General features: G+C 39.3%; 1 protein-coding gene across 3 annotated transcripts in view; it reads right to left on the bottom strand.

The window, feature by feature from the left end:
• nox4 (NADPH oxidase 4) overlaps positions 1-22,492 on the bottom strand; it is a 172,901-nt gene that overhangs the window by 54,156 nt on the left and 96,253 nt on the right. For all 3 annotated transcript variants that reach the window (XM_043691547.2, XM_087988033.1, XM_043691549.2), the window contains one exon: positions 14,478-14,540. In XM_043691547.2, coding sequence (XP_043547482.2) covers positions 14,478-14,540 — 63 coding nt within the window. The remainder of the gene's footprint in view (positions 1-14,477; positions 14,541-22,492) is intronic.

Genomic DNA, 22,492 nt, shown 5'->3' with positions numbered 1-22,492 from the left:
AAGATCAGTGAGGATTCCCACTCTCTATCTATGCAGGAAACCGTATATGAGGACAGTGACTGGTGATACAGTCAGCTGCTGTCATGATACCACATTGATGATTTTTGATTTTTAGCCTTGCATAGGAACATACATTTGGTAAGCTGCCAGAACCAAGTGATTCTTTATCAACAGGATAGGAGGAAAAGAAAAAATTCTAGTGGGAAGGAAGAATTATCATTTTACGGAAGGGAAATGATGGTTTACGGGTGATGTCACTGGATTAATGATTCATGACTTAGGAGTCATGTGTTCAAATTTCACTATAGAGGAATTTCAATTCAATTAATTAATACATTCAAACAGATTGAAAAACTGCTGTCAATAAACTTTTGCAAAGCTAGTTTCAATAAATAGTCTTAAAAATCAATCCAATTATAGTGATCTGGAGAGCCTCTTGTCATGCAATGGTAATGAATCCATCTCTGGAGCAGGAGGCCTAGTTTCAAGACCCCCCTGCTCCAGAGGTATGTGATAACATCGCTGAACAGACTGATTACAGAACATCCAGAAAACTAATGACTATAAGAATCAGGAACAGGAGTAAGCCGTACAGTCTCTCAAGCCTACTCCACCATTCAATAGGATCATGGCTGATCCAAAATTCCTTACATCCACTTTCCTGTCCTTACCCCGTAACCCTTGATTCCACTATTGATCAAGAATCAATCTATCTACCTCAGCCTTAAATACACACAAAGACTCTGCCCTCACAGCTCTCTATGACAAGGAGTTCCAAAAACTCTCAACAGAGACATCCTCTCAGCATGTACCCTGTCAAGCTCTTAAGAATCCAATATGGTTCAATGAGGTCACCTCTTGTTCTTCTGAATTCTAATAAGTTGAATCCCAGTTTGTTCACTGCATGCTCATAAGGAATCTTTCCTTTTGGGAGTCATCCTCATGAACCTTCTTTGAAATGTCTGCAATAAAATATTTCAGATGTTCTTCAGATGTGGTCTCACCAGTACTTTGTACAGTTAGAATAAGATTTCCCTATTCCATTTATAGTGATTAGAGGGCTCTTGCAGCATAGTGGTAATATCCCCAATCTGAACCAGGAGGTCTGGGTTCAAATCCCACCTGCTTCAGAGGTGTGTAATAACATCTCTGAACAAAAACAAAAATTAAAAATCTTTGTGATTAACTCAGATTTTCTCATTTTGCTTATATTTCCTACACTTATGCAATAAATCAAAATCAATACTTCACCCAGTGATCATTTGTCAAATATAGTTAGCTTAGGAAAGAGCCAGGCAGAGGATACTGGAAACACCACTTGCAGTTTTTGGAATAGCAACTAAAAAAAAAGAAGGTATTGTGCTTTAAACCAAGGAAGCTGTGAAAGACATTGTTGCAGTTTTAAAAACAAGCATGCGCATGTATGTGTTTTCAGAGTAATTCTGTTCAGAGACCTGTAGAGTTTAAGTTATGGAGTATAAGTTAACAATTCTTGTATCCTTCTTGCCATTGATTAAAAACTTTCTTTATAAGGAAGTTATCGTGCTCATGGAAAACCTGGTGTGCATATTCATTTAATCTGAATAAGACAACTAAATAAAATTGGGGACATGAATAGTTTAATTAGATTTTCATATTTGTGACAACTCCAGGAAAAGTAGGGCTTAATTTCCTGGCCACTATCCCAGTGAGTCATGACAATATTAATTGATTTTACAGAGACTGCTAGGTCATCTAGTTGAACGCATTCAGAAAACCAATTCTGAAGTTTCATGTAATAATTTCCAATTCAGCTGCAAAATGAGGAAAGAGAGTTTCTTAATACGTATCTTATGCAGTACTACATCATTATTTACTTTGCTAATTGAAGGACAAAAGATCACTTTACACAATATGTAGCATATCACAGTCAGACCAAAATATATTCAAAATCTCGGGAAAATGGCATTTTACTTTCAAATGTACATTAAAAGGAAAACAAAGATTTGGCTTGCAAAAAAATATACTTTCATTGCAAAAGTACACATGATTAGATCAGTGTTGCTGATTTAAAAGAGTGCAGTGTTATTTTGATGGAAAAAGACTAATGGTTTGGTAAAATGGAATTTAATTTAAATGCTTACTTTTTCATCAAAAGTCTGTTAAAATTCTACATTAATTTTCTGATGAATGAAATAATTGTTATTCTTAGCAGAGAAGGTAGTGTACAAAACACTTAAATGTCGAAGCCATCTGCAAACATTTAAAATAATGAAATTAATTCACAGAAAACAAAATTCTGGGACAAAGACCAGACACTCCCAAGGGGGTAGTGTGGTAAGGAAATCTGAAAAACCATGTATTTCCTCAACTGTGCTGTTAATTGAAATGCTTTGACACACATATCAATTCCTTTTCACTAAAGTTATTACACAGATGGAGTTTTGGATAAGTTTAAAACTCTGGTGGATTCTGCAGTTGATAAATAACTTGAACACTTGGTTATTAAAAAACAGCACTACAATATTGTACTTTACAGTCTAGAAAATAAACTTCAATTACACATAATACTGGCATGCTGTCACCTGAGAGTTCAAACTCTGCTTTGCGGGCTCTATTTTATATGCCCTCAGGCGTTACAGATGGCGAGCGTGCGTGCGTACGTGTGTGTAATACAATAAGGCCACTACTCAGTCTATCACGTTTCCACCCATTGACGAGCAAGATCCATGTTGCAGCTCACTTGTCTTATTTAAATGAAAAGAGTCCAGTAATCTTAATAACAAGCTTATTGGCCTTAATAACACTCTGTCTATGCCATAATGCATGGGGTCTTTCAAGTTCATACGCTGCTGTTTTAGTGTGTTGGTGGGTTTGTGGGCTACTGTGATGCTAAGGGGTCTGAGTATAGATCCAATACAGACAATGACCAAAACTAACATCATTTACAAAATACCGTGCAAGGACTGTAACAAACACTACATTGAAAAAACAGGCAGAAAATTAGCCATCAGGATACATGAACACCAACTAGCCACAAAAAGACATGACCCTCTCTCACTAGTATCCTCACATATGGATGAGGAAGGACATCACTTCAACTGGGACAATACATCCATCCTAGGACAAGCCAAACAAAGACATGCACGAGAATTCCTAGAAGCACGGCATTCCAACAAGAACTCTATCAACAAACACATCGAGTTAGACCCCATCTACCACTCCCTGAGAAAAAGAACAGGAAGTGACTTCACCACAGGAAATAACATCTCCAAAGGAAATGACATCACCAACCTAAAGAAACCCAAACATATAAATAGAAAGCAGGAAGTTTCAGCATTGCTTTGCATAAAGTTCACTGAAGATGTTACTTAGTAAGGTAATTAACCTTTCAGCTCAGTGAGCAAATCTATATCCAAAACCTCAACCTGAGCTACAAATCTTCTCAAAACTTGCTAATATTTGGGGTATCATCTGATACCTATACACTGTATAGTTTCTGCATTACTGTCAGTGTATACAGTCATATCTGAAAGTTGTGGATCTGAAAAGACATACAACTTACTGTTATGGTTTGACATGGCATTTTCTCTAGCTTAATAACAGCTAACAAATTTCCAGGGTCCAAGGTTGGGAAAACATCTCTGTGTGTTTGTCCAGTATGTTGAGGCTAAAGGTTTGAATGGTTATGGTTTCAATAATATTGATGGGACCAACTTTCAATGTGCCATTGGCTTTCTCTCTAGTTGAGGATGGGAATTGCCCAGAACAGAGGCTTCTGTATTAAAGGTTCTTCTGTGGAAGTCTTACAACCCCTCTGTAACAAATCTGCCACAGACTTCTGCATATCCCTAAAATGGTTTCCTCTTGCTGCACTTTTCCTCTTCGTCACTTCCAATACCATGGCCAGGGATTTGCTGTTCCTGCACATTTTCCTTATTGTCTTCCTCCTCAGGTGTTTTAACTATGGATGTGGCTTCTGCTCCTCTGGTTGTCGATCCCTCCACTATACCATATTGTGATACCCGCAACATTCTCAAGATCCTTGACAGCAAATATAGTAGAACCCCTCCAAAATGGTATAGTCAGTATGTCCTTACGTCAGACTAAACTCAGAGAGCTCTCCTCCTGTCTGGTGTATGCTGCACTGCCTCCCCTCCTAAACTTGTTCCCTCCACTGGACAGATGCAATTTCTGTTCGCTTGCCTCTATAGTGAGAATATTCAATGGTATCACTCCTATTTGCAGTTTCCCAACATGATACACAATTTTCCCTTCACATACCTAGCCAGCAATGTCCTGTGAATGAATTGGGGGGAGGAGGGGGGAGTTTTAATACTCATCCTTAGTTGCCCAAGAGTGCAATTAAGAGTCAGTCACATTGCTGTGGGTCTGGAGTCACATGTAGGCCTGACCAGGTAAGGTTAGCTGATTTCCTTTCGCAAAGGACACCACAGTGGCAATAATTTCATTTCATCATTAGATACAATATTTCAGACTTTTAAAAAAAATTCGATTGAAATTCCATCATCTACGTGGTGTGATACAAACCCTAGTTTGCCTGCTCATAAGTTGCTTGGGTCAGTGTACTGCTCATGTACCAGAGGTACGTGCAGCAATCAAAGGAGAAAGTTAATGGCCCGAACGGATCAGGTGAATGGCTTTGCAACACATATCCTAGTTTTCCCTCTGCCCATGTATTTTTACTTCCCAGTTTATCTGTTTGCCTATGTGTGTGTGTAACGGTTTTTAAGGGGTTCCAAGTTTTAATTCGTAAAGTTCAGTTAACTTAACTTGGGAAGACGCAATGCTGCACACTAAGGAGTGTCCCTTCTTTAGACTATGTAGTAGACTAATTTATCTTAATGAGGTGGTGATTGTTTGGCACCAGGGGTTTGCATTCACTAGATAATTACATAAATTGCTAGTCAGCCACAGAAAATTAATGATTTCAAATATGGAGTTGCAATATTTTAGCTTAATTAAAAGATTTTTAAAATAGTGAAGCACTTTTAAAGAATTTCTTCTTCTTTTTGCTGTCTCCTTCCTGATGAAAGGTTCCAACATGAAACATTGATTCCCCTGCTCCTCAGATGCTGCTTGACCTGCTGTGCTTTTTCCAGCTCCACAGTTTATCAACAATTCTATTTTTGTATCCAATGTAGTAATGATTCCATGTACTCAAAACTTACATTTCTTTCTCAGTCTTTACATCTTTCATTTCACAATCCCACAAGCCTTAATCAAGATAATGTACCATTCTTAACCTATTCATTCACGTTCCAGGTGCCTGGTTTTCTTGACAACCATACTTTGAGTTTACACAGAAAGCAACGAAAAATTTACAAAGCCATTTGGTCCACTGTGTGTCTATGTCAGTCAAAGAGCAGCTATCCAGCCTAATTCTACTCTAAGGGAACTTTAAGTATATATTCAAACAAATACTAAAAACAATAAGATTTTTCAATCTACCATTCCCAATAATTTGGTATTTAGAAATTTGAAAATCTAAAGTCTCACAAACAAATGTCATTACAACCGCACCTCAAATAAAATATGATCCAATATTGTGTATCATCATGAAAAGAACATGATAATTCATAATTAATCCACATATCTACAATATATGATTCATTGCACAAATGCAAACTAAATAATACTACTTTTCTGTAAGCTCTAGTAGATTGGTTGATGCACTCAAGTTTGACAGCAAATTCCTAAGCTTCCAGCTGTTGCATTCTGATACGAATAACTGCTATGTTCAGAACACCAACTGTAAAATCCACAGTGACATCAATATCTGAAAATAAATATTTACACACTACACAGCTGACACAAAGTATGTTAAGGTTACATCACAGAAGTAAATGAAGTGAAAGCAGCTTTCTAATATGCTGAGGCTGCACCATCATCTGTTTGTATGAGAGGCAAGATTCCACAAGCACAGGTGCCAGACAACAGCATAGTTTACACTTATAATGTAGACAACTGAATGTTTGCAGAATTAGGGAAGAGTTATACAAAGCAGGAATGAAAAAAATATTACATCACTTGTCTAGACAAGCAAGTTTACTTTTTATTAATATAAATGATTTGTATTATAAGTGTTATTTATGGTCCAAAACAGCAGCACTTACTGAACTAATCTGTCAGATAGAGATACAGATTGAAAACAAATCAAGTTCAAAAGCATAACACATATTTTAAAGCTTCAATAATCTCTCAACATTTACAACATACCACCTCACCCCAAAGCACTGGGTTTCAGAATCTCCAAATTTATTTGCAGTCATTGCAAAATACAGTTCCCTGTTGTTGTACTTAAGTGACAAGGCTTGGAAATTTCCCATCCTATTCAAATCGGAACCAAGGCAGGGTGTTAAATCAAGTGACGGCGAATGATATAGTGTGAAATCCCACCTCGTTTCCATCCTCTGTCCTTTTGCTCAGGGCAGGATACCAATTGAGCCTTGACCAGTCTCATTTCAATTAATGTACTAATTTACTTCATGGTGGGATCATTATGAGCTCATCTCCACAATGCTTTGTGAATTTAAGCAAGATAGCAAAGTTCAACAGGTCTTGGGTTTACATTGACTACATGAAGGCAAGAACCATGACAGGATACAGGAAGAATTCTAAAATAGCTTGCCTCCTGTACACTACATCAAAAAATATAGGCAGCATGGCATGATATTAATAGGAGTCATTACAGTGCTGAAACACTGACTTAAAATCCCGAAATGTAAATTGCATTAAGTACATGGCAGCTGTCCCAGCCACGAGATAATTGCTGCTTCAGGACAATGTCAATCCATGCTTCACAAGCTCCAGTGCACACAAGTCAGCATTGTCAAAGCTCCAGTCTCACCACAATGTGCCTGCTCACAGACCAATGCATACACTACTTTGAGCCTTCAACATTTTACTTTCGAGATCAGATCAGCCATCATTCCCAAGGGTGCAAGAAAATTCAAATTTCTCCACTGCTTCTTGTGTAGGAATTTCTCTTCCTGGCTGTGGTGGTATTAGTTAAAAATCACAACACCAGATTATAGTCCAACAAGTTTATTTCGAAGCACTAGCTTTCGACACCAGTGGTGCTCTGAAAGCTAGTGCTTCCAAATAAACCTGTTGGACTATAACCTAGTATTGTGTGATTTTAACTTTGTCCACCCCAGTCCAACACCAGCACCTCCAAGTCATAGTGGTATCATTTTGATTCTTTCTGGAGCTTGACGCTACTGAAATGCAAGCAAGAATACCTCGGGAATTCCATGAGAAAAGGGAAGTGCACTATTATGGATAAAAAAAACAGTTGAAACAGAGTCAAATAGGGAATTCTTGTGTAGCTCACTGTTCTGCAAATCTACCCGAGAGCTCTACCTGGGACAAATTCCCAGCTCGGCGAACAGAACCACAACAACGAGCACCCGAGCTACAAATCTTCTCCCAAACTTTGAGCTCTACCTCATTATGCAGATGATCTCTGTCAAGAAGAAGGACTGAAGATATTTGTTTTCTTTCTCTCTCAAGTTGTTTTTAAAAACTAGGTCATTGCTCACTGAATTGTAAGTGGACAGTATTCAAGTCACTCAGTATGATGTTGGAATCTCTGACCACGTCTGCAACATAGAGGCTTTTCCCTCCATTAATGTATCTCTGTTGTGTTACTGGATAATAACACTGTGTTGGAGTGCAAAATTTTCTTAAATCCTCTGCAGGTTTAATATTTCTAATTAACAGCTGGACATTTTGTTCAATACACACACTGAGGTGTTTAGACTGCCAGTTCTTTTTGAATTCTGTTCTGTTCAAGCTAAATTCGATGTTCAACTTTAAAGTTCACCAAAGCATCTGTGTCTCCAGTAGCTCAATAATTTGGTCTTGTAGGCATTAGCTGAAATATCTCACGAATTTCTCTATCTTTATGATGGGTTTCTCTTGCAGGGTCCTGCTGCCATCAACACAAATCAACAATTTTTGCACATTGAATATTAACATGATCTGCCTTGGACTGAAATATCCTTTTTCCTCTGGATATCCTTTTGTTAGCTACATAAGGGTTGTATTACTTCTTGATGGGTTGTTTCTGAGGATTAAAGGTTCTGTCTAAACTTGTCAAGCTCCCTTTTGGATATTCTCTGGGCATGATTGTACAGATGCACTGCATACACTCAGCTTCTGCTTATGTATCTGGGGCATCATCCACTCTACCAGAAGCTTGAATTGTCCTGAATTTGCTTTGAAATTCTGGGATCTTTTTCTAACTCTAATTTAGACACTGGAGATATTGTGATAAATTCATTAACTGCAGAAATTTTTGAATCCTCACTTGCTTTCACCAGATTGAACTAGTATTAAAGTCTTTTTTCTCATTTCCCAGCAGTGGTCTGACTTTCTACTGTGGCAGGAACTTAATCTAATTGCAACTACAGTTGCTGTCATTGCATCCCCTTGGCAAATTCTCTGCAATAAGCAGAGAACTTCACTTCTTTATCTTTTCGAGAATGGTTTGATTCTCCTCAGGAAATAGCTGCATTTTCAGAAACTGTGCCACCTGAATCTAAAGATATAAAGGCCCAAAGTTTCAGATTCTAGTATATGAACAGCTTAAAACTTGGTTTCCTTCTCAAATTGAAAGTTGAAAGAACAAACCACTTTCCAGAATGCCCAGGGGAGCTCTTTTCTGGCCTCTTCTGCCTGTTTCAGCTTCGATTTGGAGAAAAATGGAGGGTTGCCCCATCCTTCTTGCAGTGCACCAGAATTCTCCAATTTGTATACCTGATCCAGGGGCTAAAATCCTGGTTTGATCCATTACATCATTTGAAATAAAACCGTTCATTTTTTTGTACCTCCTGCATGAAGTTTGAATGTGATGGGGTTGGAGTAGTAATTAACAAAAACAAAACTCTTAAAGGCAAACAGGTCAAATTTATAGAAAGCAATTAAGAACTAAGAACACAAGAACTTAATCCTTAGTTTTTACGAACTAATAATTCAATTGCAATATGTTAACAATTATATAGAGTGACACTCAATTGTGATGTGTATTTGAACTACCCATTAATTTACTTATTTTCATTCATAATTGATTGTTTCCTTTGTAGAAGATATTTATGCTACTTAAGAATTTCTACTCTTTAGTAGAAGTGAAACATTGAGGAACAATTGATTATTCTTTTCAATCTGGACTTGCTTGGAGGTTTTTTAGCAAAAAAAAAACAAATTGTTGGAAAAACTCAGCAGGTCTGACAATATTTGTGAAGAAAAAGCTAACTTCATGTTATAGGTCCTGGGAGCCTCTTCAGTACTGATTGTAGCTAGGTAAAGGTTGCAGGATGGGAAGGGAGATGGTAAATGGTAGGCCAAGTTGGATAAGAGAGAGACACACAGACAAAGAGAGACAGAGACAGAGAGATGGATACACAAAAGAATGGTAAAAAACAGCTGGGCGAGTACATAGTTACAAAGGAGGACAATTAGTGACAGATAATGGGTTGTTTGTGATAGCAGCCCATGTGATGACAAGGCCTGGTGTGCAGGAGTTAGAGTAAGGACATGGGAGAAGGTACTCAGGCCCTAAAGATGTTGAACTCGATATGGAATTCAGAAGGCTGCAGAATCCCCAAGCGTACATCGTTCTTCCAGCTAGCACTGAGATAACGCATCGCAGCGAGCCCAAAATAGAGATGTTGGCCAGTGAACAGGGTGGTGTGTTGAAGTAGCAGGCAACCAGAATCTCAGGGCCATTTTTAGGGAAGCTTCTATTGCACATCATTTTCTGATCCCAAGCATCTCAACATGATTACAATGGTCAAATTGTCTTGTAATTTTCAACATTTCAAAAGATGTAAACAAAGAGCAATCCCAATGTTTTATAAGACTACAAATGTTCAGAGAGGAATGATTAATGAGGGCTATTACATGATGCCCAAGTTTCTTCAATATTTTTAATGAGACTGGGATTCTGGATAATCCAAGATGGAGGACGGGAAAAATTTGGAGCTGTAATAGCTGCTCCTTTTTTGAGGTATTTTAAATGTTGGACGTGTTTTCCTCCAATCCCAGGAGCAGCAATTACTGTTTTATATGCTGTTGCATTGTTTGGAACTTGGGGAGGGGGAGAAAAAGTCAAAACAATGGCCCATTCAAAAGTAGAAAGACAGACAAAGGCAGCGAGCACATAGTCTGTGAGGTAGAAAGAGAAAGAAACCTACACTGCTAACTGACACAGCAGTGAATCTGCGCAGTCACTGTTGAAATTGCTGATTGAATTCATGTATTGCTGGACATCAGCGTGTGTCCAGGAAAAATTCACAAACAGCGAAATTCACAACTGGTCTTGGAGGAACCTGTTTGGGAAAGGTCACAGCACAGATACAGATAAGTGAATGATTTTAAGTTTCGCCTTGCTGTAAATCCACAGTCATGAGTAGAGTGGGTTCTTTCTTGATTATATGTTTTTATTGGGATCTATCTTTTGATTAAAATTTTTAAAATATAAGCTATAAGTATTAAGTTAGCCTGGAGCAGTGTTTTGTAGAAGAATAAGACATTGCAATTTTCTGGGTCTGTAGATTGAAAGGAGCAAAGTGGCCTTTAGTAGAGTGATATGCTCTTCTTGTCAGATGTGGGAGTTTTGAGAGAGCTTAAGAGTTACTGAAGATTATATCTGCAATAAATATCATTGGTTGCGAATCCTATCAGATCAAATGCATCGGTTGGAATGACAGTTAGAGGCACTGAGGAATGCACAAGAGCAAGGGGATGTGATGGATGACAGTTATAGGAAGGGAGAAAAGCTGCAGATGCAGTCAGGTAGATGGGTTAACTGTCAGAAAGATAGGAGATGTAGGCAGGTAGTGCAGGAGTCTTCTGTGGCTATCCCCATTTCAAACAAGTATGCTGTTTTAGAAAATGTAAGGGATGATGGACTCCCAGGGGAACGTAGCATGAACAGCCAAATTTCTGGTCGAGACTGACTGTAATGCAATGAGGGGTACGTCAGGTTCCAACAATCAATTGTGTTCTGGGACTTCCTAGACAGGCGCACAGATAGATGTTTTTGGGGCCAGCTGAGAAGAATCAGAATCGTGTGATGCCTCCCTGGTGTCAGGATCAAGGTAGTCTCAGAGAGAGTGCAGAATATTCTCAAAGGGGAGAAGACCCAGCAGTAAGTCATTGTACACATTGGAACCAACAACATAGGAAGGGAAAAGGATGAGAATCTGGAGGGAGAATATAGAAAGTTAGGCAGGAACTTAAAAATAATGTTCTCTAGGTTCGGAATATCTGGATTACTTCTGGTGCTATGAGCTAGTGAGAGGAGAAATAGGAGGATAAAGCAGATGAACGTCGATTTTGCCTGTCCTCGGATGCTGCCTGAATTGCTGTGCTCTTCCAGCACCACTGATCCAGAATCTGGTTTCCAGCATCTGCAGTCATTGTTTTTACCCAGATGAATGCATGGCTGAGTAGCTGGTACTTGAGAGAAGTATTTGCATTTTTGGATCATTGGAATCTCTTTTGGGGTAGAAGTGACCTGTATAAGAAGGAAGGATTGCACCTGAATTGGAAGGGGTCTAATATACTAGCAGGGAGATTTGCTAGAGCTGCTCGGGAGGATTAAAATAGTAAGGAAGCGGGGTGGGACCCAGGGAGATAGTGAGGAAAGAGGTCAATCTGACATTGGTATAGTTGAAAAAAGAAGCAAGTTGAACAGTCAGAGCAGGCAGGGACAAGTTAGGACTAATAAATTAAACTGCATTTATTTCAATGCAAGAGGCCTAACAGGGAAGGCAGATGAACTCAGGGCATGGTTAGGAACATGGGACTGGGATATCATAGCAATTGCAGAAATGTGGCTCAGGGATGGACAGGACTGACAGCTTAATATTCCAGGACAGAAATGCTACAGGAAGAACAGAAAGGGAGGCAACAGAGAAGGGGAAAGTGGCGTTTTTATTAAAAGATAATGTAATAACTGTGCTGAGGGAGGATATTCCTGGAAATACATCCAGGGAAGTTATTTGGGTGGAACTAAAAAAATAAGGAAGGGATGATCAACTTATTGGGACTGTATTACAGACTTCCTAATAGTCATCGGGAAGTTGAGAAAGAAATTTGTAAGGAGATCTCAGTGATCTGGAAGGGTGGCTCAGTGATCTGGAAGGGTGGTTATGGTAGAGAATGTTAACTTTATAAACAGATTGGGACTGCCATAGTATTAAGGGTTTAGATGGAGAGGAATTTGGTGAGTGTACAAGAAAACTTTGAGTCAGTATGTGGATGTAACTACTAGAGAAGGTGCAAAACTCTTTGGAAATAAGAGCAGGTGACAGGTGTGTCAGTAGGGGAGCACTTTGGGACAGTGACCATAATTCTATTAGATTTAAAATAGTGACGGAAAGGGATAGACCAGATCTAAACTGGAGGACAGCCGATTTTGACAGCTATAGGCAACAACTTTCAAAAGCTAATTGGTGGTAGATGTTGGCAGATAAAGGGATGGCTGGAAAATGGGAAGCCTTCAGAAATGAGATAACGAAAATCCAGAGGCAGTATATTCCTGTTAGGGTGCTTCTTAAAAACTTACCTCTGACCAAGCCTTTGGTCAACTGACTTAAGTCTTATTTTATAATGTCACATATTTTGCTATGTTATAGGTTCTATATCAATACAAGATGTAGTTGTTGAACCAGTATTTCAAAGAAGTCATGAGAAGCAATGCTCATTTTGAGCTGTTATTCAGGAATTTAATGTACAGAAAATCATAATAAAAGAACATCTGTTCAAAAGTGACCATTTAGTGGTAAGGGTTATTACAACATTGGAGTTAGACACACTTAAGGCCTTGTCAACATCAAAGTAAATGCAAGATCTAAGAATGGAACAAAAAAAATCCTCATGCCAGGGTGCTAAAACTTGACACCTATTTGGATATGATGTGTTTATATTCAGCTGAATAAAATTAAGCACTTGCAAATCCAGGTTAAAAATGAACAGACAAAATCGTTACTCATTAAAATAGATTGATGAACTGCAGAATGTTAACACTGGAAACAAACTGCATTATCCTCCTCAAAATTCAAACTAAGATGCACCTTAAATAAAACCCCTCCCAATAATATTGACCCAGATGAATGACCAAATCCTTATTATTAGCTTATCTACAAGAAAATAAACTCTTGACTTATTGATTTCAGAATGATTGCTACTTCTTGAATTGTTGCCCAAGGACGCTTCTTCAAATACATTTGAAGATATCCCAAGACAAAAGAATATGAAAGTTATACTTTCTATTACATTTAACTTGGCAGGCATTCAGAGTTTTCAAAGCAACTAGGTAAATACAGTTGCCACTTATCAGCCTCAAGTTGTCTGCAATTGAATAAAATGGTTTGACCTACTGAGGAGTTCAAAACACTTTAAAATATCTGTGTAATCAATCATCCTGGAATGATGGCAGTATTAACCCTTTGATAGCATAACATTCTCAAACCACACCTTTCTTAAAACAAAAGGTTGTGAGCAAATCCATACATCAGCCACCAGCATTAACGTTTCCAGTCTGTGTCCTTTCATCAGCACTGGAAAAAGGCAGAAATCCAAAATGTTAAATTCTCTCTAGAGATGCTGCCTGACCTGCTCTGTATTTTAATATGGTGTTCTATTTCTGATTTCAACTATCTACAATATTTTACTTCTGGACCTCAGCTCATTTGTTTTTTAAAATCCAGTTTATGGCAATAGGCAGCAGTCAACTTTAACCCCATGTATTCTGTGACTGGCAAACGTGTTTCTTAAAAAAAAGATCAATTCAGCATCAGGCACGTTAATGACACTGCACTTCAGTAACATATAAACATACTTTTACATATTCCAGTGCAGATCTTGATATTAAGGAACACAAGATAAGATTTCCAAGGGGGTTCTCCCAATCATTTGCTGCACTAGAAACACTGCCAACGTTCCAGAAATTCCCATTCATACCTTTTTTCCAAGGTTTCTACCAAAGTTACAACAGGAGTTCTTCAGTGGACATTTTGTAGATGGCAAAGGCCTTTTAGATAATATAATATTTATAAACCTGCCTAACCACCAGTACTTTAAATTTAGGAAATGAAAATGAACAATTTGAAATTGAGCTGGATGGTTCTCGGCACTATTTAACCCAGTTGCTAGAAAGCTTTCAGGTTACAAGCTCCAAACATATTTCAAATCAGCAATTTTCTAGTATAACTTTAGCAGAGTCACACAGCACTCTGTGAACTAAAGTCAATTGATAGAGACATACACTGATCTGATTCGGAACACTCAATACTGCTGCCACGTTTTGACCACAAACATACATTCGTATCTAAGATATTCTAGTTCCTAATTTCTAAAAAACAAGATTTTAAGAGCCTGTCAGTGATTTGAAACTTTAACTGTTTAAATATATAAATATTCTTTGATTACATACTTTTAAAAACAACATAAATAATTGTACTTACTGTTGTGAGGGTAAAGGGATGACTCTCAAATGTTGATACACTTGGACAGTGCAGAACAATGTACTAAAGGAAACGTGGAGGGGAAGAGGGGAGAGGAAAAACAGTTAGTGAATCTAAAGATTATTATTCAAAATTTAATAGGAATGTAAAGGACAGGATTAGGCCATTCAGTCCCTCAAAGCTCTTCACAAAAATCATTGCTGATATGAAACATGATCCATCCTTCCATCTAAATCCCATAACCTTTGGTCATCTTACCAAACAAAAATCAAGCATTGTGTTTAAACATTTTAAGCTCAACATAAGTTTTCATGGAATACTTTGCAGCTAACTCAATCAATTCATGTTATGTTATATTTGCCACCATTGCTGTACACTTCTATCCCTTTTTGCATTGATAGTTCTAGATTTGGAAACCAAAGTTGTAATACTTTTATTTTTGCAATGCAGTAAAAATCATTTTTTTATTATTAAATCAAGCATCAAAGAGTCAAATTACTTCAATCCTAATCTTAGCTAAATGACCTTCTGTGACATTCAAGATGTTTCTTTTGTCTTGTAACTTTTTTCTCTGCGTGTACACACACAACATACAATAGTACAGCACAGATCTCCCAGTTTCGTCCAAACATTACTTCACTCCATTACTTTCATTGTTTTTCTCCATTTTGGTCTTTAGCTTCCAAACTCCATATTTCTCTCTTTTATGATGTTCATGCATTTGTAGTCTGTACGACTTAGATTTTCACACAGCATCAGGATGACTCAGGAGCCTTGTACACATTGTAGGGGGTCCTGGATTCTTGGATTGCAAACTCTAATTCTGGGCTTTCTGATTTTGGGAGTGACTTTCAAGGATATGGGCTAGTTAGGACATGAGCTTCCACCTGCCTCCTTATCGATCCTTGGCTAAGAGTCCAAATATCTGTCAGTCTGTTGAAACATGTGAACTGCTGTTTCATTAACCATTCAATTAACTTCATATAGATAAATATCAAGTACTTGCAATTTCAGCTGCTGAAACTTTGAAGGTTGAGATGATTGATACTTCAATTGTCTTGTGACAGAAAGGAGCTTTTGTTTTGAAACAGTTATTGGTGAATTACTAGTTCATATTTTTAAAGCTCTTCTTACACATCCAACTATCACTAGAAGGTACATTGTTTTTGGCACAATGTCATTTACCTTTCTAATTGCTTTCTGAACCTGTGTGTGAAACTTCAGTGATTCTCATACATGGGCCCCCAAATCTTCCTGAGTACCAACATTTAGTCGTTTCTCACCACTTAAAGTGCATTCTGTTTTCATATCCTTCCAAAGTTAGCGAGTAACATCATATTTCTCTACATTAGACCCATCTGCCATGATTTGTCCACAGACTTAATGGGGTTATAATTTTATGTTTGCTGGCCCTTGGAAGAGGCATGTCTTTTTTTCACATGGCATGTCTTCCAGGTGCACCTTTTCGACTTAATTCAATTCAATTCAACATGTCAAGCAGCGTCATAAGATTGAGCAAAACTGTGCAGGTAGAGGCTTGCTGTTTTTGCCTGCACCCAGGACTTTAACATGTCTGCATAATGCCACCAGAAGTAGAACAATATTAGCAAATTTCTCCTACATTTGGTCTATAGCATAGCATACTTTTTCCATCTGTCTTTATAGCAAACTTCAATATATCATGCTTTTTTTTAAACAGATATTTTTATTGAAAAAAGAAGATTTTTGAGATTTTTTACTAAATTACAAAAAAAAGTACAAACTAGTGTATTCCATTTTACAATATAATAACAACATCAATATATATTTTTTTAAAAAGTAACTAATCTATTCTACAAACAACCAAAACACAAAGTAGAATATCATACATTTCTCCTTTTGTTTATTGTTAGGAAAGAAACAAATAAGTAAATAAATAACTACATTCAAAATAGATTTATATCAAATCATAACAAAACCCGGATTTATACGGGATTCCTCCTCCCAGAGCCCCCCCAAACCAGCCAGAACCATTACCACGGCTAAGCAAAGGCCCTGGACAATATGGTCTAAATATCTGTGTCAATGTAGTTCAAAAAGGGCTGCCATATTCTATAAGCTAATTCCGTTTTTTTGGTGCACCATATTCGTAAGGAAGTCAAGGGGGATATATTCCATGACTATCCTATGCCAATTTGAAAGTCCTGGGGGACTTTCAGATACCCAATTCACTAAAATATTTTTCCTCGCGCAAAAGGAAGGAGTAGTGAATAATTTCCTCCCGTATACATCCAAAGAGGGGAAATTTGGGGAGCCCAAAGTAAAGACACTGGGTCCAACCCAATCTCCGTACTCAAAATCTTTGTCAAGGCATTCGCTACTCTGTTCGAGTACCTACGGATCTTCTGGCATGTCCACAGACAATGTGTGAGAATACCAACTTCAATTTTGCATTTAGGACACATTGGAGGTGCTCCTGCCTTGAAGTTTGCGAGTCACTCAGATGCTATGTGAGCCCTGTGAAGTATCTTCAATTGAGTAGCCTGAGTTTTGTTACAGATAGAGATCTTCCTGGCATCTTCCCAGACATCCTTCCGCATTTCTAACGGAGATTTTCATCCCCAATTCTTGACTCCGGGTTTTATGTAACTGTCCCTTGTCCTTTGATACCTTATTACATAGTAAGTGGTAGAGTACTTACCGAGGGCAGACCCATTGGCTGAAGCACTCTCCTTTCCCTATCTGATTTATAAGGACTAATTATCAATGTGGTCTTCTTTTGTATAAAGTCTCGTATTTGAAAATACCGAAAAAGGTCCTTGCCAGGCAGCTCAAACTTCTGACGCAGCTGTTCGAAGGACATCATGACCTCCCCATCAAACAGATCTCCCATATAGGAGATACCTCTGGACTCCCAGATTTTCAGTAAAGCATCAGTCAGCCCTGGCTGGAATCCCAACATTCCCACTATAGGGGAATAAGGAGAGGTTTTTTTTGCAGGTTACCCTCATCCTGTCGCATTATCCTCCAGGCTTTGCTTGTATTTAATACAATAGGGTTTTTACAATAATCCGTAATAACTCTCATCTTGTCCATAAATAGGCTTCAATATCTAACCAGACTGATTGTGGGTCACAAGAGACCCAATCAGCGACATAAGATAATAAGGAGAAATCTGGAAAGTCCAGCCCACCCCTTACTTGTGGGAGCTGCAGCTTTTCTAATTTAATAAGGGGCTGTCTATGACTCCAAATAAAGGAGCCGAGCCAACCATAAAGCTTACACAGTGCCTGTCTCAGCAGCATCAAGGGGAGCATTCTCATAGGGTATAAAAGGCGAGGAAGAATATATATCTTAACGAAAGCTATTCTATCTAGCCAGGATATTGGGAGATCTTCCCAGCGTTGAAGGTCCTGTCTTATTTTCTCTAATAAGTGAGTACAATTGGCTTTATATAGCTGACCAAATGCTGGAGTAATAAAAATACCTAAGTACAGAAAACTTCCTAGTGACCACCAAAAGGGGAAACAGGATCCATCCGGAAAATTGGGTATACTGACAGAGGCCTTGCTGCTGGGAGGCCTTGTTTTCATAAAATTGATTTTGTAACCCGAGAACATACCAAATAAGTTAGCCACTTGAATTAAGCAGAGCACAGATGTCAAAGGATCATTTAAGAAAAGGAGGACATCATCCACACAGAGGGTAATTTTATGCTTGCCCGATCCAACCATCAGAGCCGTTATATTAGGGTCAGTTTGTATAGTTTCCGCTGGTGGCTCAATCACTAGCGTAAATAATAATGGTGAGAGTGGACATCCCTGACGACAGCCTCTAACAATGCTAAAGCTATCCGAACTTAAACCTTTGGTAATCACCGCTGCTTTAGGATCATTATATAATACTGTAACCCATTTAGTAAAGACCTCTCCAACACCAAACTGTTCCAGTGTATAGAAGAGATATGGCCATTCTACCCGATCGAATACCTTCTCTGCATCGAGGGAGACAACTAATCCTGGTATCGCTCCCTGCTGGCAGGCTTGTACCATAATGTTATTAGTTGATCTGCTATCCTTTATATACCCCGTCTGGTCCTTTTTAATGAATGGTAAAACTCTCTCCAGTCTTAATGCTAACATTTTTGAGAGAATTTTAAAATCCACATTTAACAAGGATATGGGTCTGTATGAAGAGCAGTCATCTGGGGCCTTTCCCTTCTCGAGAATGAGAGAAATATTGCTTCTCTCAGAGAAGGCAGGAGGCAGCCCTGTCTATGTGAACAATTATACATATTTATAAGTGGCCCGGCCAGTTCCCCAATAAATTCTTTATAGAACTCAGCCTAGAATCCGTCTGGCCCGGGCGCTTTGCCACTCTGAAGCTGCCTTACCGCCTCCTGTATTTCCTGGGTTGCCAGGGGGGCATTCAAGAACAACACCTGCTCGGAGGTTACGCCCGGGAGGGCCAGATATTTACAAAAAGACTCCATCTTCCTCATTAGATTAGATTACATTACAGTGTGGAAACAGGCCCTTCGGCCCAACAAGTCCACACTGACCCGCCGAAGCGCAACCCACCCATACCCCTACATTTACCCCTTACCTAACACTACGGGCAATTTAGCATGGCCAATTCACCTGACCTGCACATCTTTGGACTGTGGGAGGAAACCGGAGCACCTGGAGGAAACCCACGCAGACACGGGGAGAACGTGCAAACTCCACACAGTCAGTCGCCTGAGGCGGGAATTGAACCCAGGTCTCAGGCGCTGTGAGGCAGCAGTGCTAACCACTGTGCCACCGTGCTGCTCATTCTATCCTCACAATCCTGTGACTTATACAATTCGAAATAGAACTTTCTAAAGGCTGCATTTATCTTTTTACGATCACAAGTCAGGGTACCAGCACTCTCTCTAATAGATGTAATAGCTTGGGGAGCCCTTTTGTTTCTGGCAAGGTATGCTAGATACCTGCCAGGCTGGTCACCGTGTTCAAATAATCTCTGCTTCGCAAATAATATCTCCCTCTTAGTAATTTAGTAATAGAGGGCCTATCACCATATGCTGTCTCAGCTGCCTTCAGGCAAGCCTCGAGCAGACGCTCTCCCTTTTGTCTTTTCCGGGTCACAGAACATGAGATGACCAGGCCTCGCGCATATGCCTTAGCAGTCTCCCACATCATTGACGGGTTACTGGCCGTGCCCAAGTTGATATCTCAGAAGGTTTTAAATTCCTGCGAAAAATATTTTATGAACTTGCTATCCTTCAATAGAAAAGGGTCCATATGCCAATGTCTAGTCTTAACCTCCGTATATACTGCGGCATGGTCAGAAATAGTTAATTACCTATTTTACAAGACAATATCGAGTTTAAAAGGGTCGGGGGACAAAAAACATATTGATTCTGGTATGGCACTTGTGTGGATTAGAATAGAAAATAAAGTCTCTACCCTCAGGATGAAGACACCTCAACACATCTACCAGTGCCAACTCCTTATTCAGATCTACCAACTGCCAAAATCTCAAAGATATGCCCTCAGAGCTCCTAGGTATCCTGTCCGTCTCTGCGTCAATGATACAATTAAAATCTCTCCTTATAATTGTATGGCAGACCCAGAGAGCCATCAACTTGGAGAATGCTTCCATTGCAAATTTAAAAGGGTGTGCCGGGGGACAATGAAGATTCAAAATCCCGTATTCCTCTCCATATATTAGGGCTTTAATTAATATATCCCGTTCAGACTCATCTTTTATCTGGCTTAGCATTTGGAAGGGAAGATTCTTCCAAATAAGAATGGCTACTCCCCAACTTTTTGAGCTGAAAGGTGAAAAGGACACCTGGCCAAACCCACCCTGTTGCAATTTCGAATTGATGTGTCTCCTGTAGAAGATCTAAATCAACCCTTTCTTTTTTTGAGACTTGATAATATCTTTTTCCTTTTGATTGGTGAGTGGCTCCCCTCGCCAGTCCAGGTGCACCACCTAAACGAATGGCTAGTCATGATCATCCAAGCAAACCTGAGACCCCCACAGAAGGAAGAATCTCACCCCAAAGACATTGAATAGAAACCAAAACAATTCACGTATGAAAACACTCTTTAAAACAGCTAAAAACTACTCCTAAATACAAATAACATAAGGCATGTTTAAAAGTAGACCTTCCCCCTTGCTCACAGGGGGCACTACTACCTTCCAATAACCCCACCATAACATCTCCCAGCTAGAGTCATGCCCTCAGCCCAGGCATTACAAAATAGAGTAAATAAATTTCAATATCTTATAAAACAGGACTGAAAAGTGCTCACATCCCTTCTCTCACCACACACACACACACACACAATCTTAGCAAAACAACACAAGATAAAAATATATAAGATTACAAAATTACAATCCCAGCAAGTATTAAGCAACCAAATAAGAAAAAAAACTCAAACATCCCCCAATAATCAAATAAACCGCGTGAGCTACAGGTAAGAGACCAAAGAAAGAATAAGGAATCAGCTCCCTGCTCTACCCGCCCCCCACCCCCCAAGGAGAGACAGTGAAGAGAAAGAGGGAGAAAGGAGGAGGGAAAGACAAAAGGGGGGCAAAATAAAGTCATTATCCATACAGTTCAAGTTCTGCAGTCTATTTGAGAGCATCCAGGAATTATTTTACATTTTCCGGTGACCCAAAGTTATATACAGATCCTCCATGACTGAAGCACAGCGTTGCCGGATATCGCATGGAATACTGAATATTTAAGTCCCTCAGACGCTTCTTTGCCTCATCAAATGCCTTCCTCTTGCAGACAACAACCGGAGAAAAGTCCTGAAACAACATTATCTTGGAGCCCTTGTACATAATGGCATGGGGATCCTTTCCCAAGACTCTGGAGGCCTCTAGTAACATTTGTTTTTCCCTATAGTGTTGAAGTCGAACTGGGACCGGGCCTGTTCACAGCAACCTGGTGAGCCCACTCAAGCCGCACTCGACCCAGCTTCGACTCCAATTTCATCAGCTGTGGGAGCCATTGCTCCAGGAAATCAACAAGCTGGCCTTCCTCCTCCAATTCAGGAAGGCCCAGCTACGGAATATTTTTCCGATGACCTTGATTTTCGAGGTCATCGATAGGTTCCTCCAGGGTCCAGACTCGACGCTCCAGAGCCCGGACGTGACCCATAAATGACTCAGCAGCAGTCTCAGAGTCTGTGGCCTGTTGCTCCGTCTCTCCGAAACGCTGCCAGAGTTTCTCGATCGCTCGGTCATGCTTCTGCGGCATGACAGAGATAGACTCCCACCTGGACCGCGTCTCTTTGATGGACGCATCAATCTTCTCTTGGAGTTTTATCAACTTCGAGATCAGGCTTGCCTCTGCAGGTAAGTCTCCCGGGGTGACCGCGGACATCTCTGTTGCTGCAGGGGAGGGATCTCTGTCTGCTGCCAACTGCAAAAGCCTTTGCCCTTGGTCATTATAAAAAGCATCATACAGTTGAAGTTTGATGCAGAATGGTCAAGGGTGCTGGGCAAAAACTATTTTAAGTAATTTAGCAGGTGAGGGTGAGTACCCCACTTTGCCAGACTTGGGCAGAGCTCTACAGACTGAGACCTACTGGGTCACCACCATCTTGGATCTCCCCCAATATATCAAGTTTGATCCATCAGTTATGATCTTTAGTTTACCAGTACCAATGCCATAGTAAACCATGCTTTTCCAAGCAACTTTAATTCAATCCACAGGAAGAGCTGTGCCGTGAATGTTTTGGGGATATGGAGAAGCTCAAATCTTTCTTAGCATTATATTACTTAGTGTTCCTGACAAAGTCAGATATCTTTTATTAAAAATATAACATGATAAACTGATTAGACATAAAGAAAAGAGAATCAAGCAGCAAAAGGAGCTTACACTCTCATACCTCTGCAATTTGACATATTCTTTTAAGACAGATTGACTGCTATTGGAAACACACTTTCAGAGTTACATTGCACTTTGCTCAAAAACCACATACATTCATGTAGAACTCTGAGCTCAAAAACTGCATGAATTTATGTAAAAC

This window comes from Chiloscyllium plagiosum, unplaced genomic scaffold (assembly GCF_037043375.1).
Source record: "Chiloscyllium plagiosum isolate Xiang-an unplaced genomic scaffold, Cpla_swu_hap1 HiC_scaffold_6, whole genome shotgun sequence".
NCBI classification, from domain to species: Eukaryota; Metazoa; Chordata; class Chondrichthyes; order Orectolobiformes; family Hemiscylliidae; genus Chiloscyllium; species Chiloscyllium plagiosum.
The sequence above is the reverse complement of the archived record's forward strand: the minus strand, read 5'-3'. Positions and strand labels throughout refer to the sequence as shown.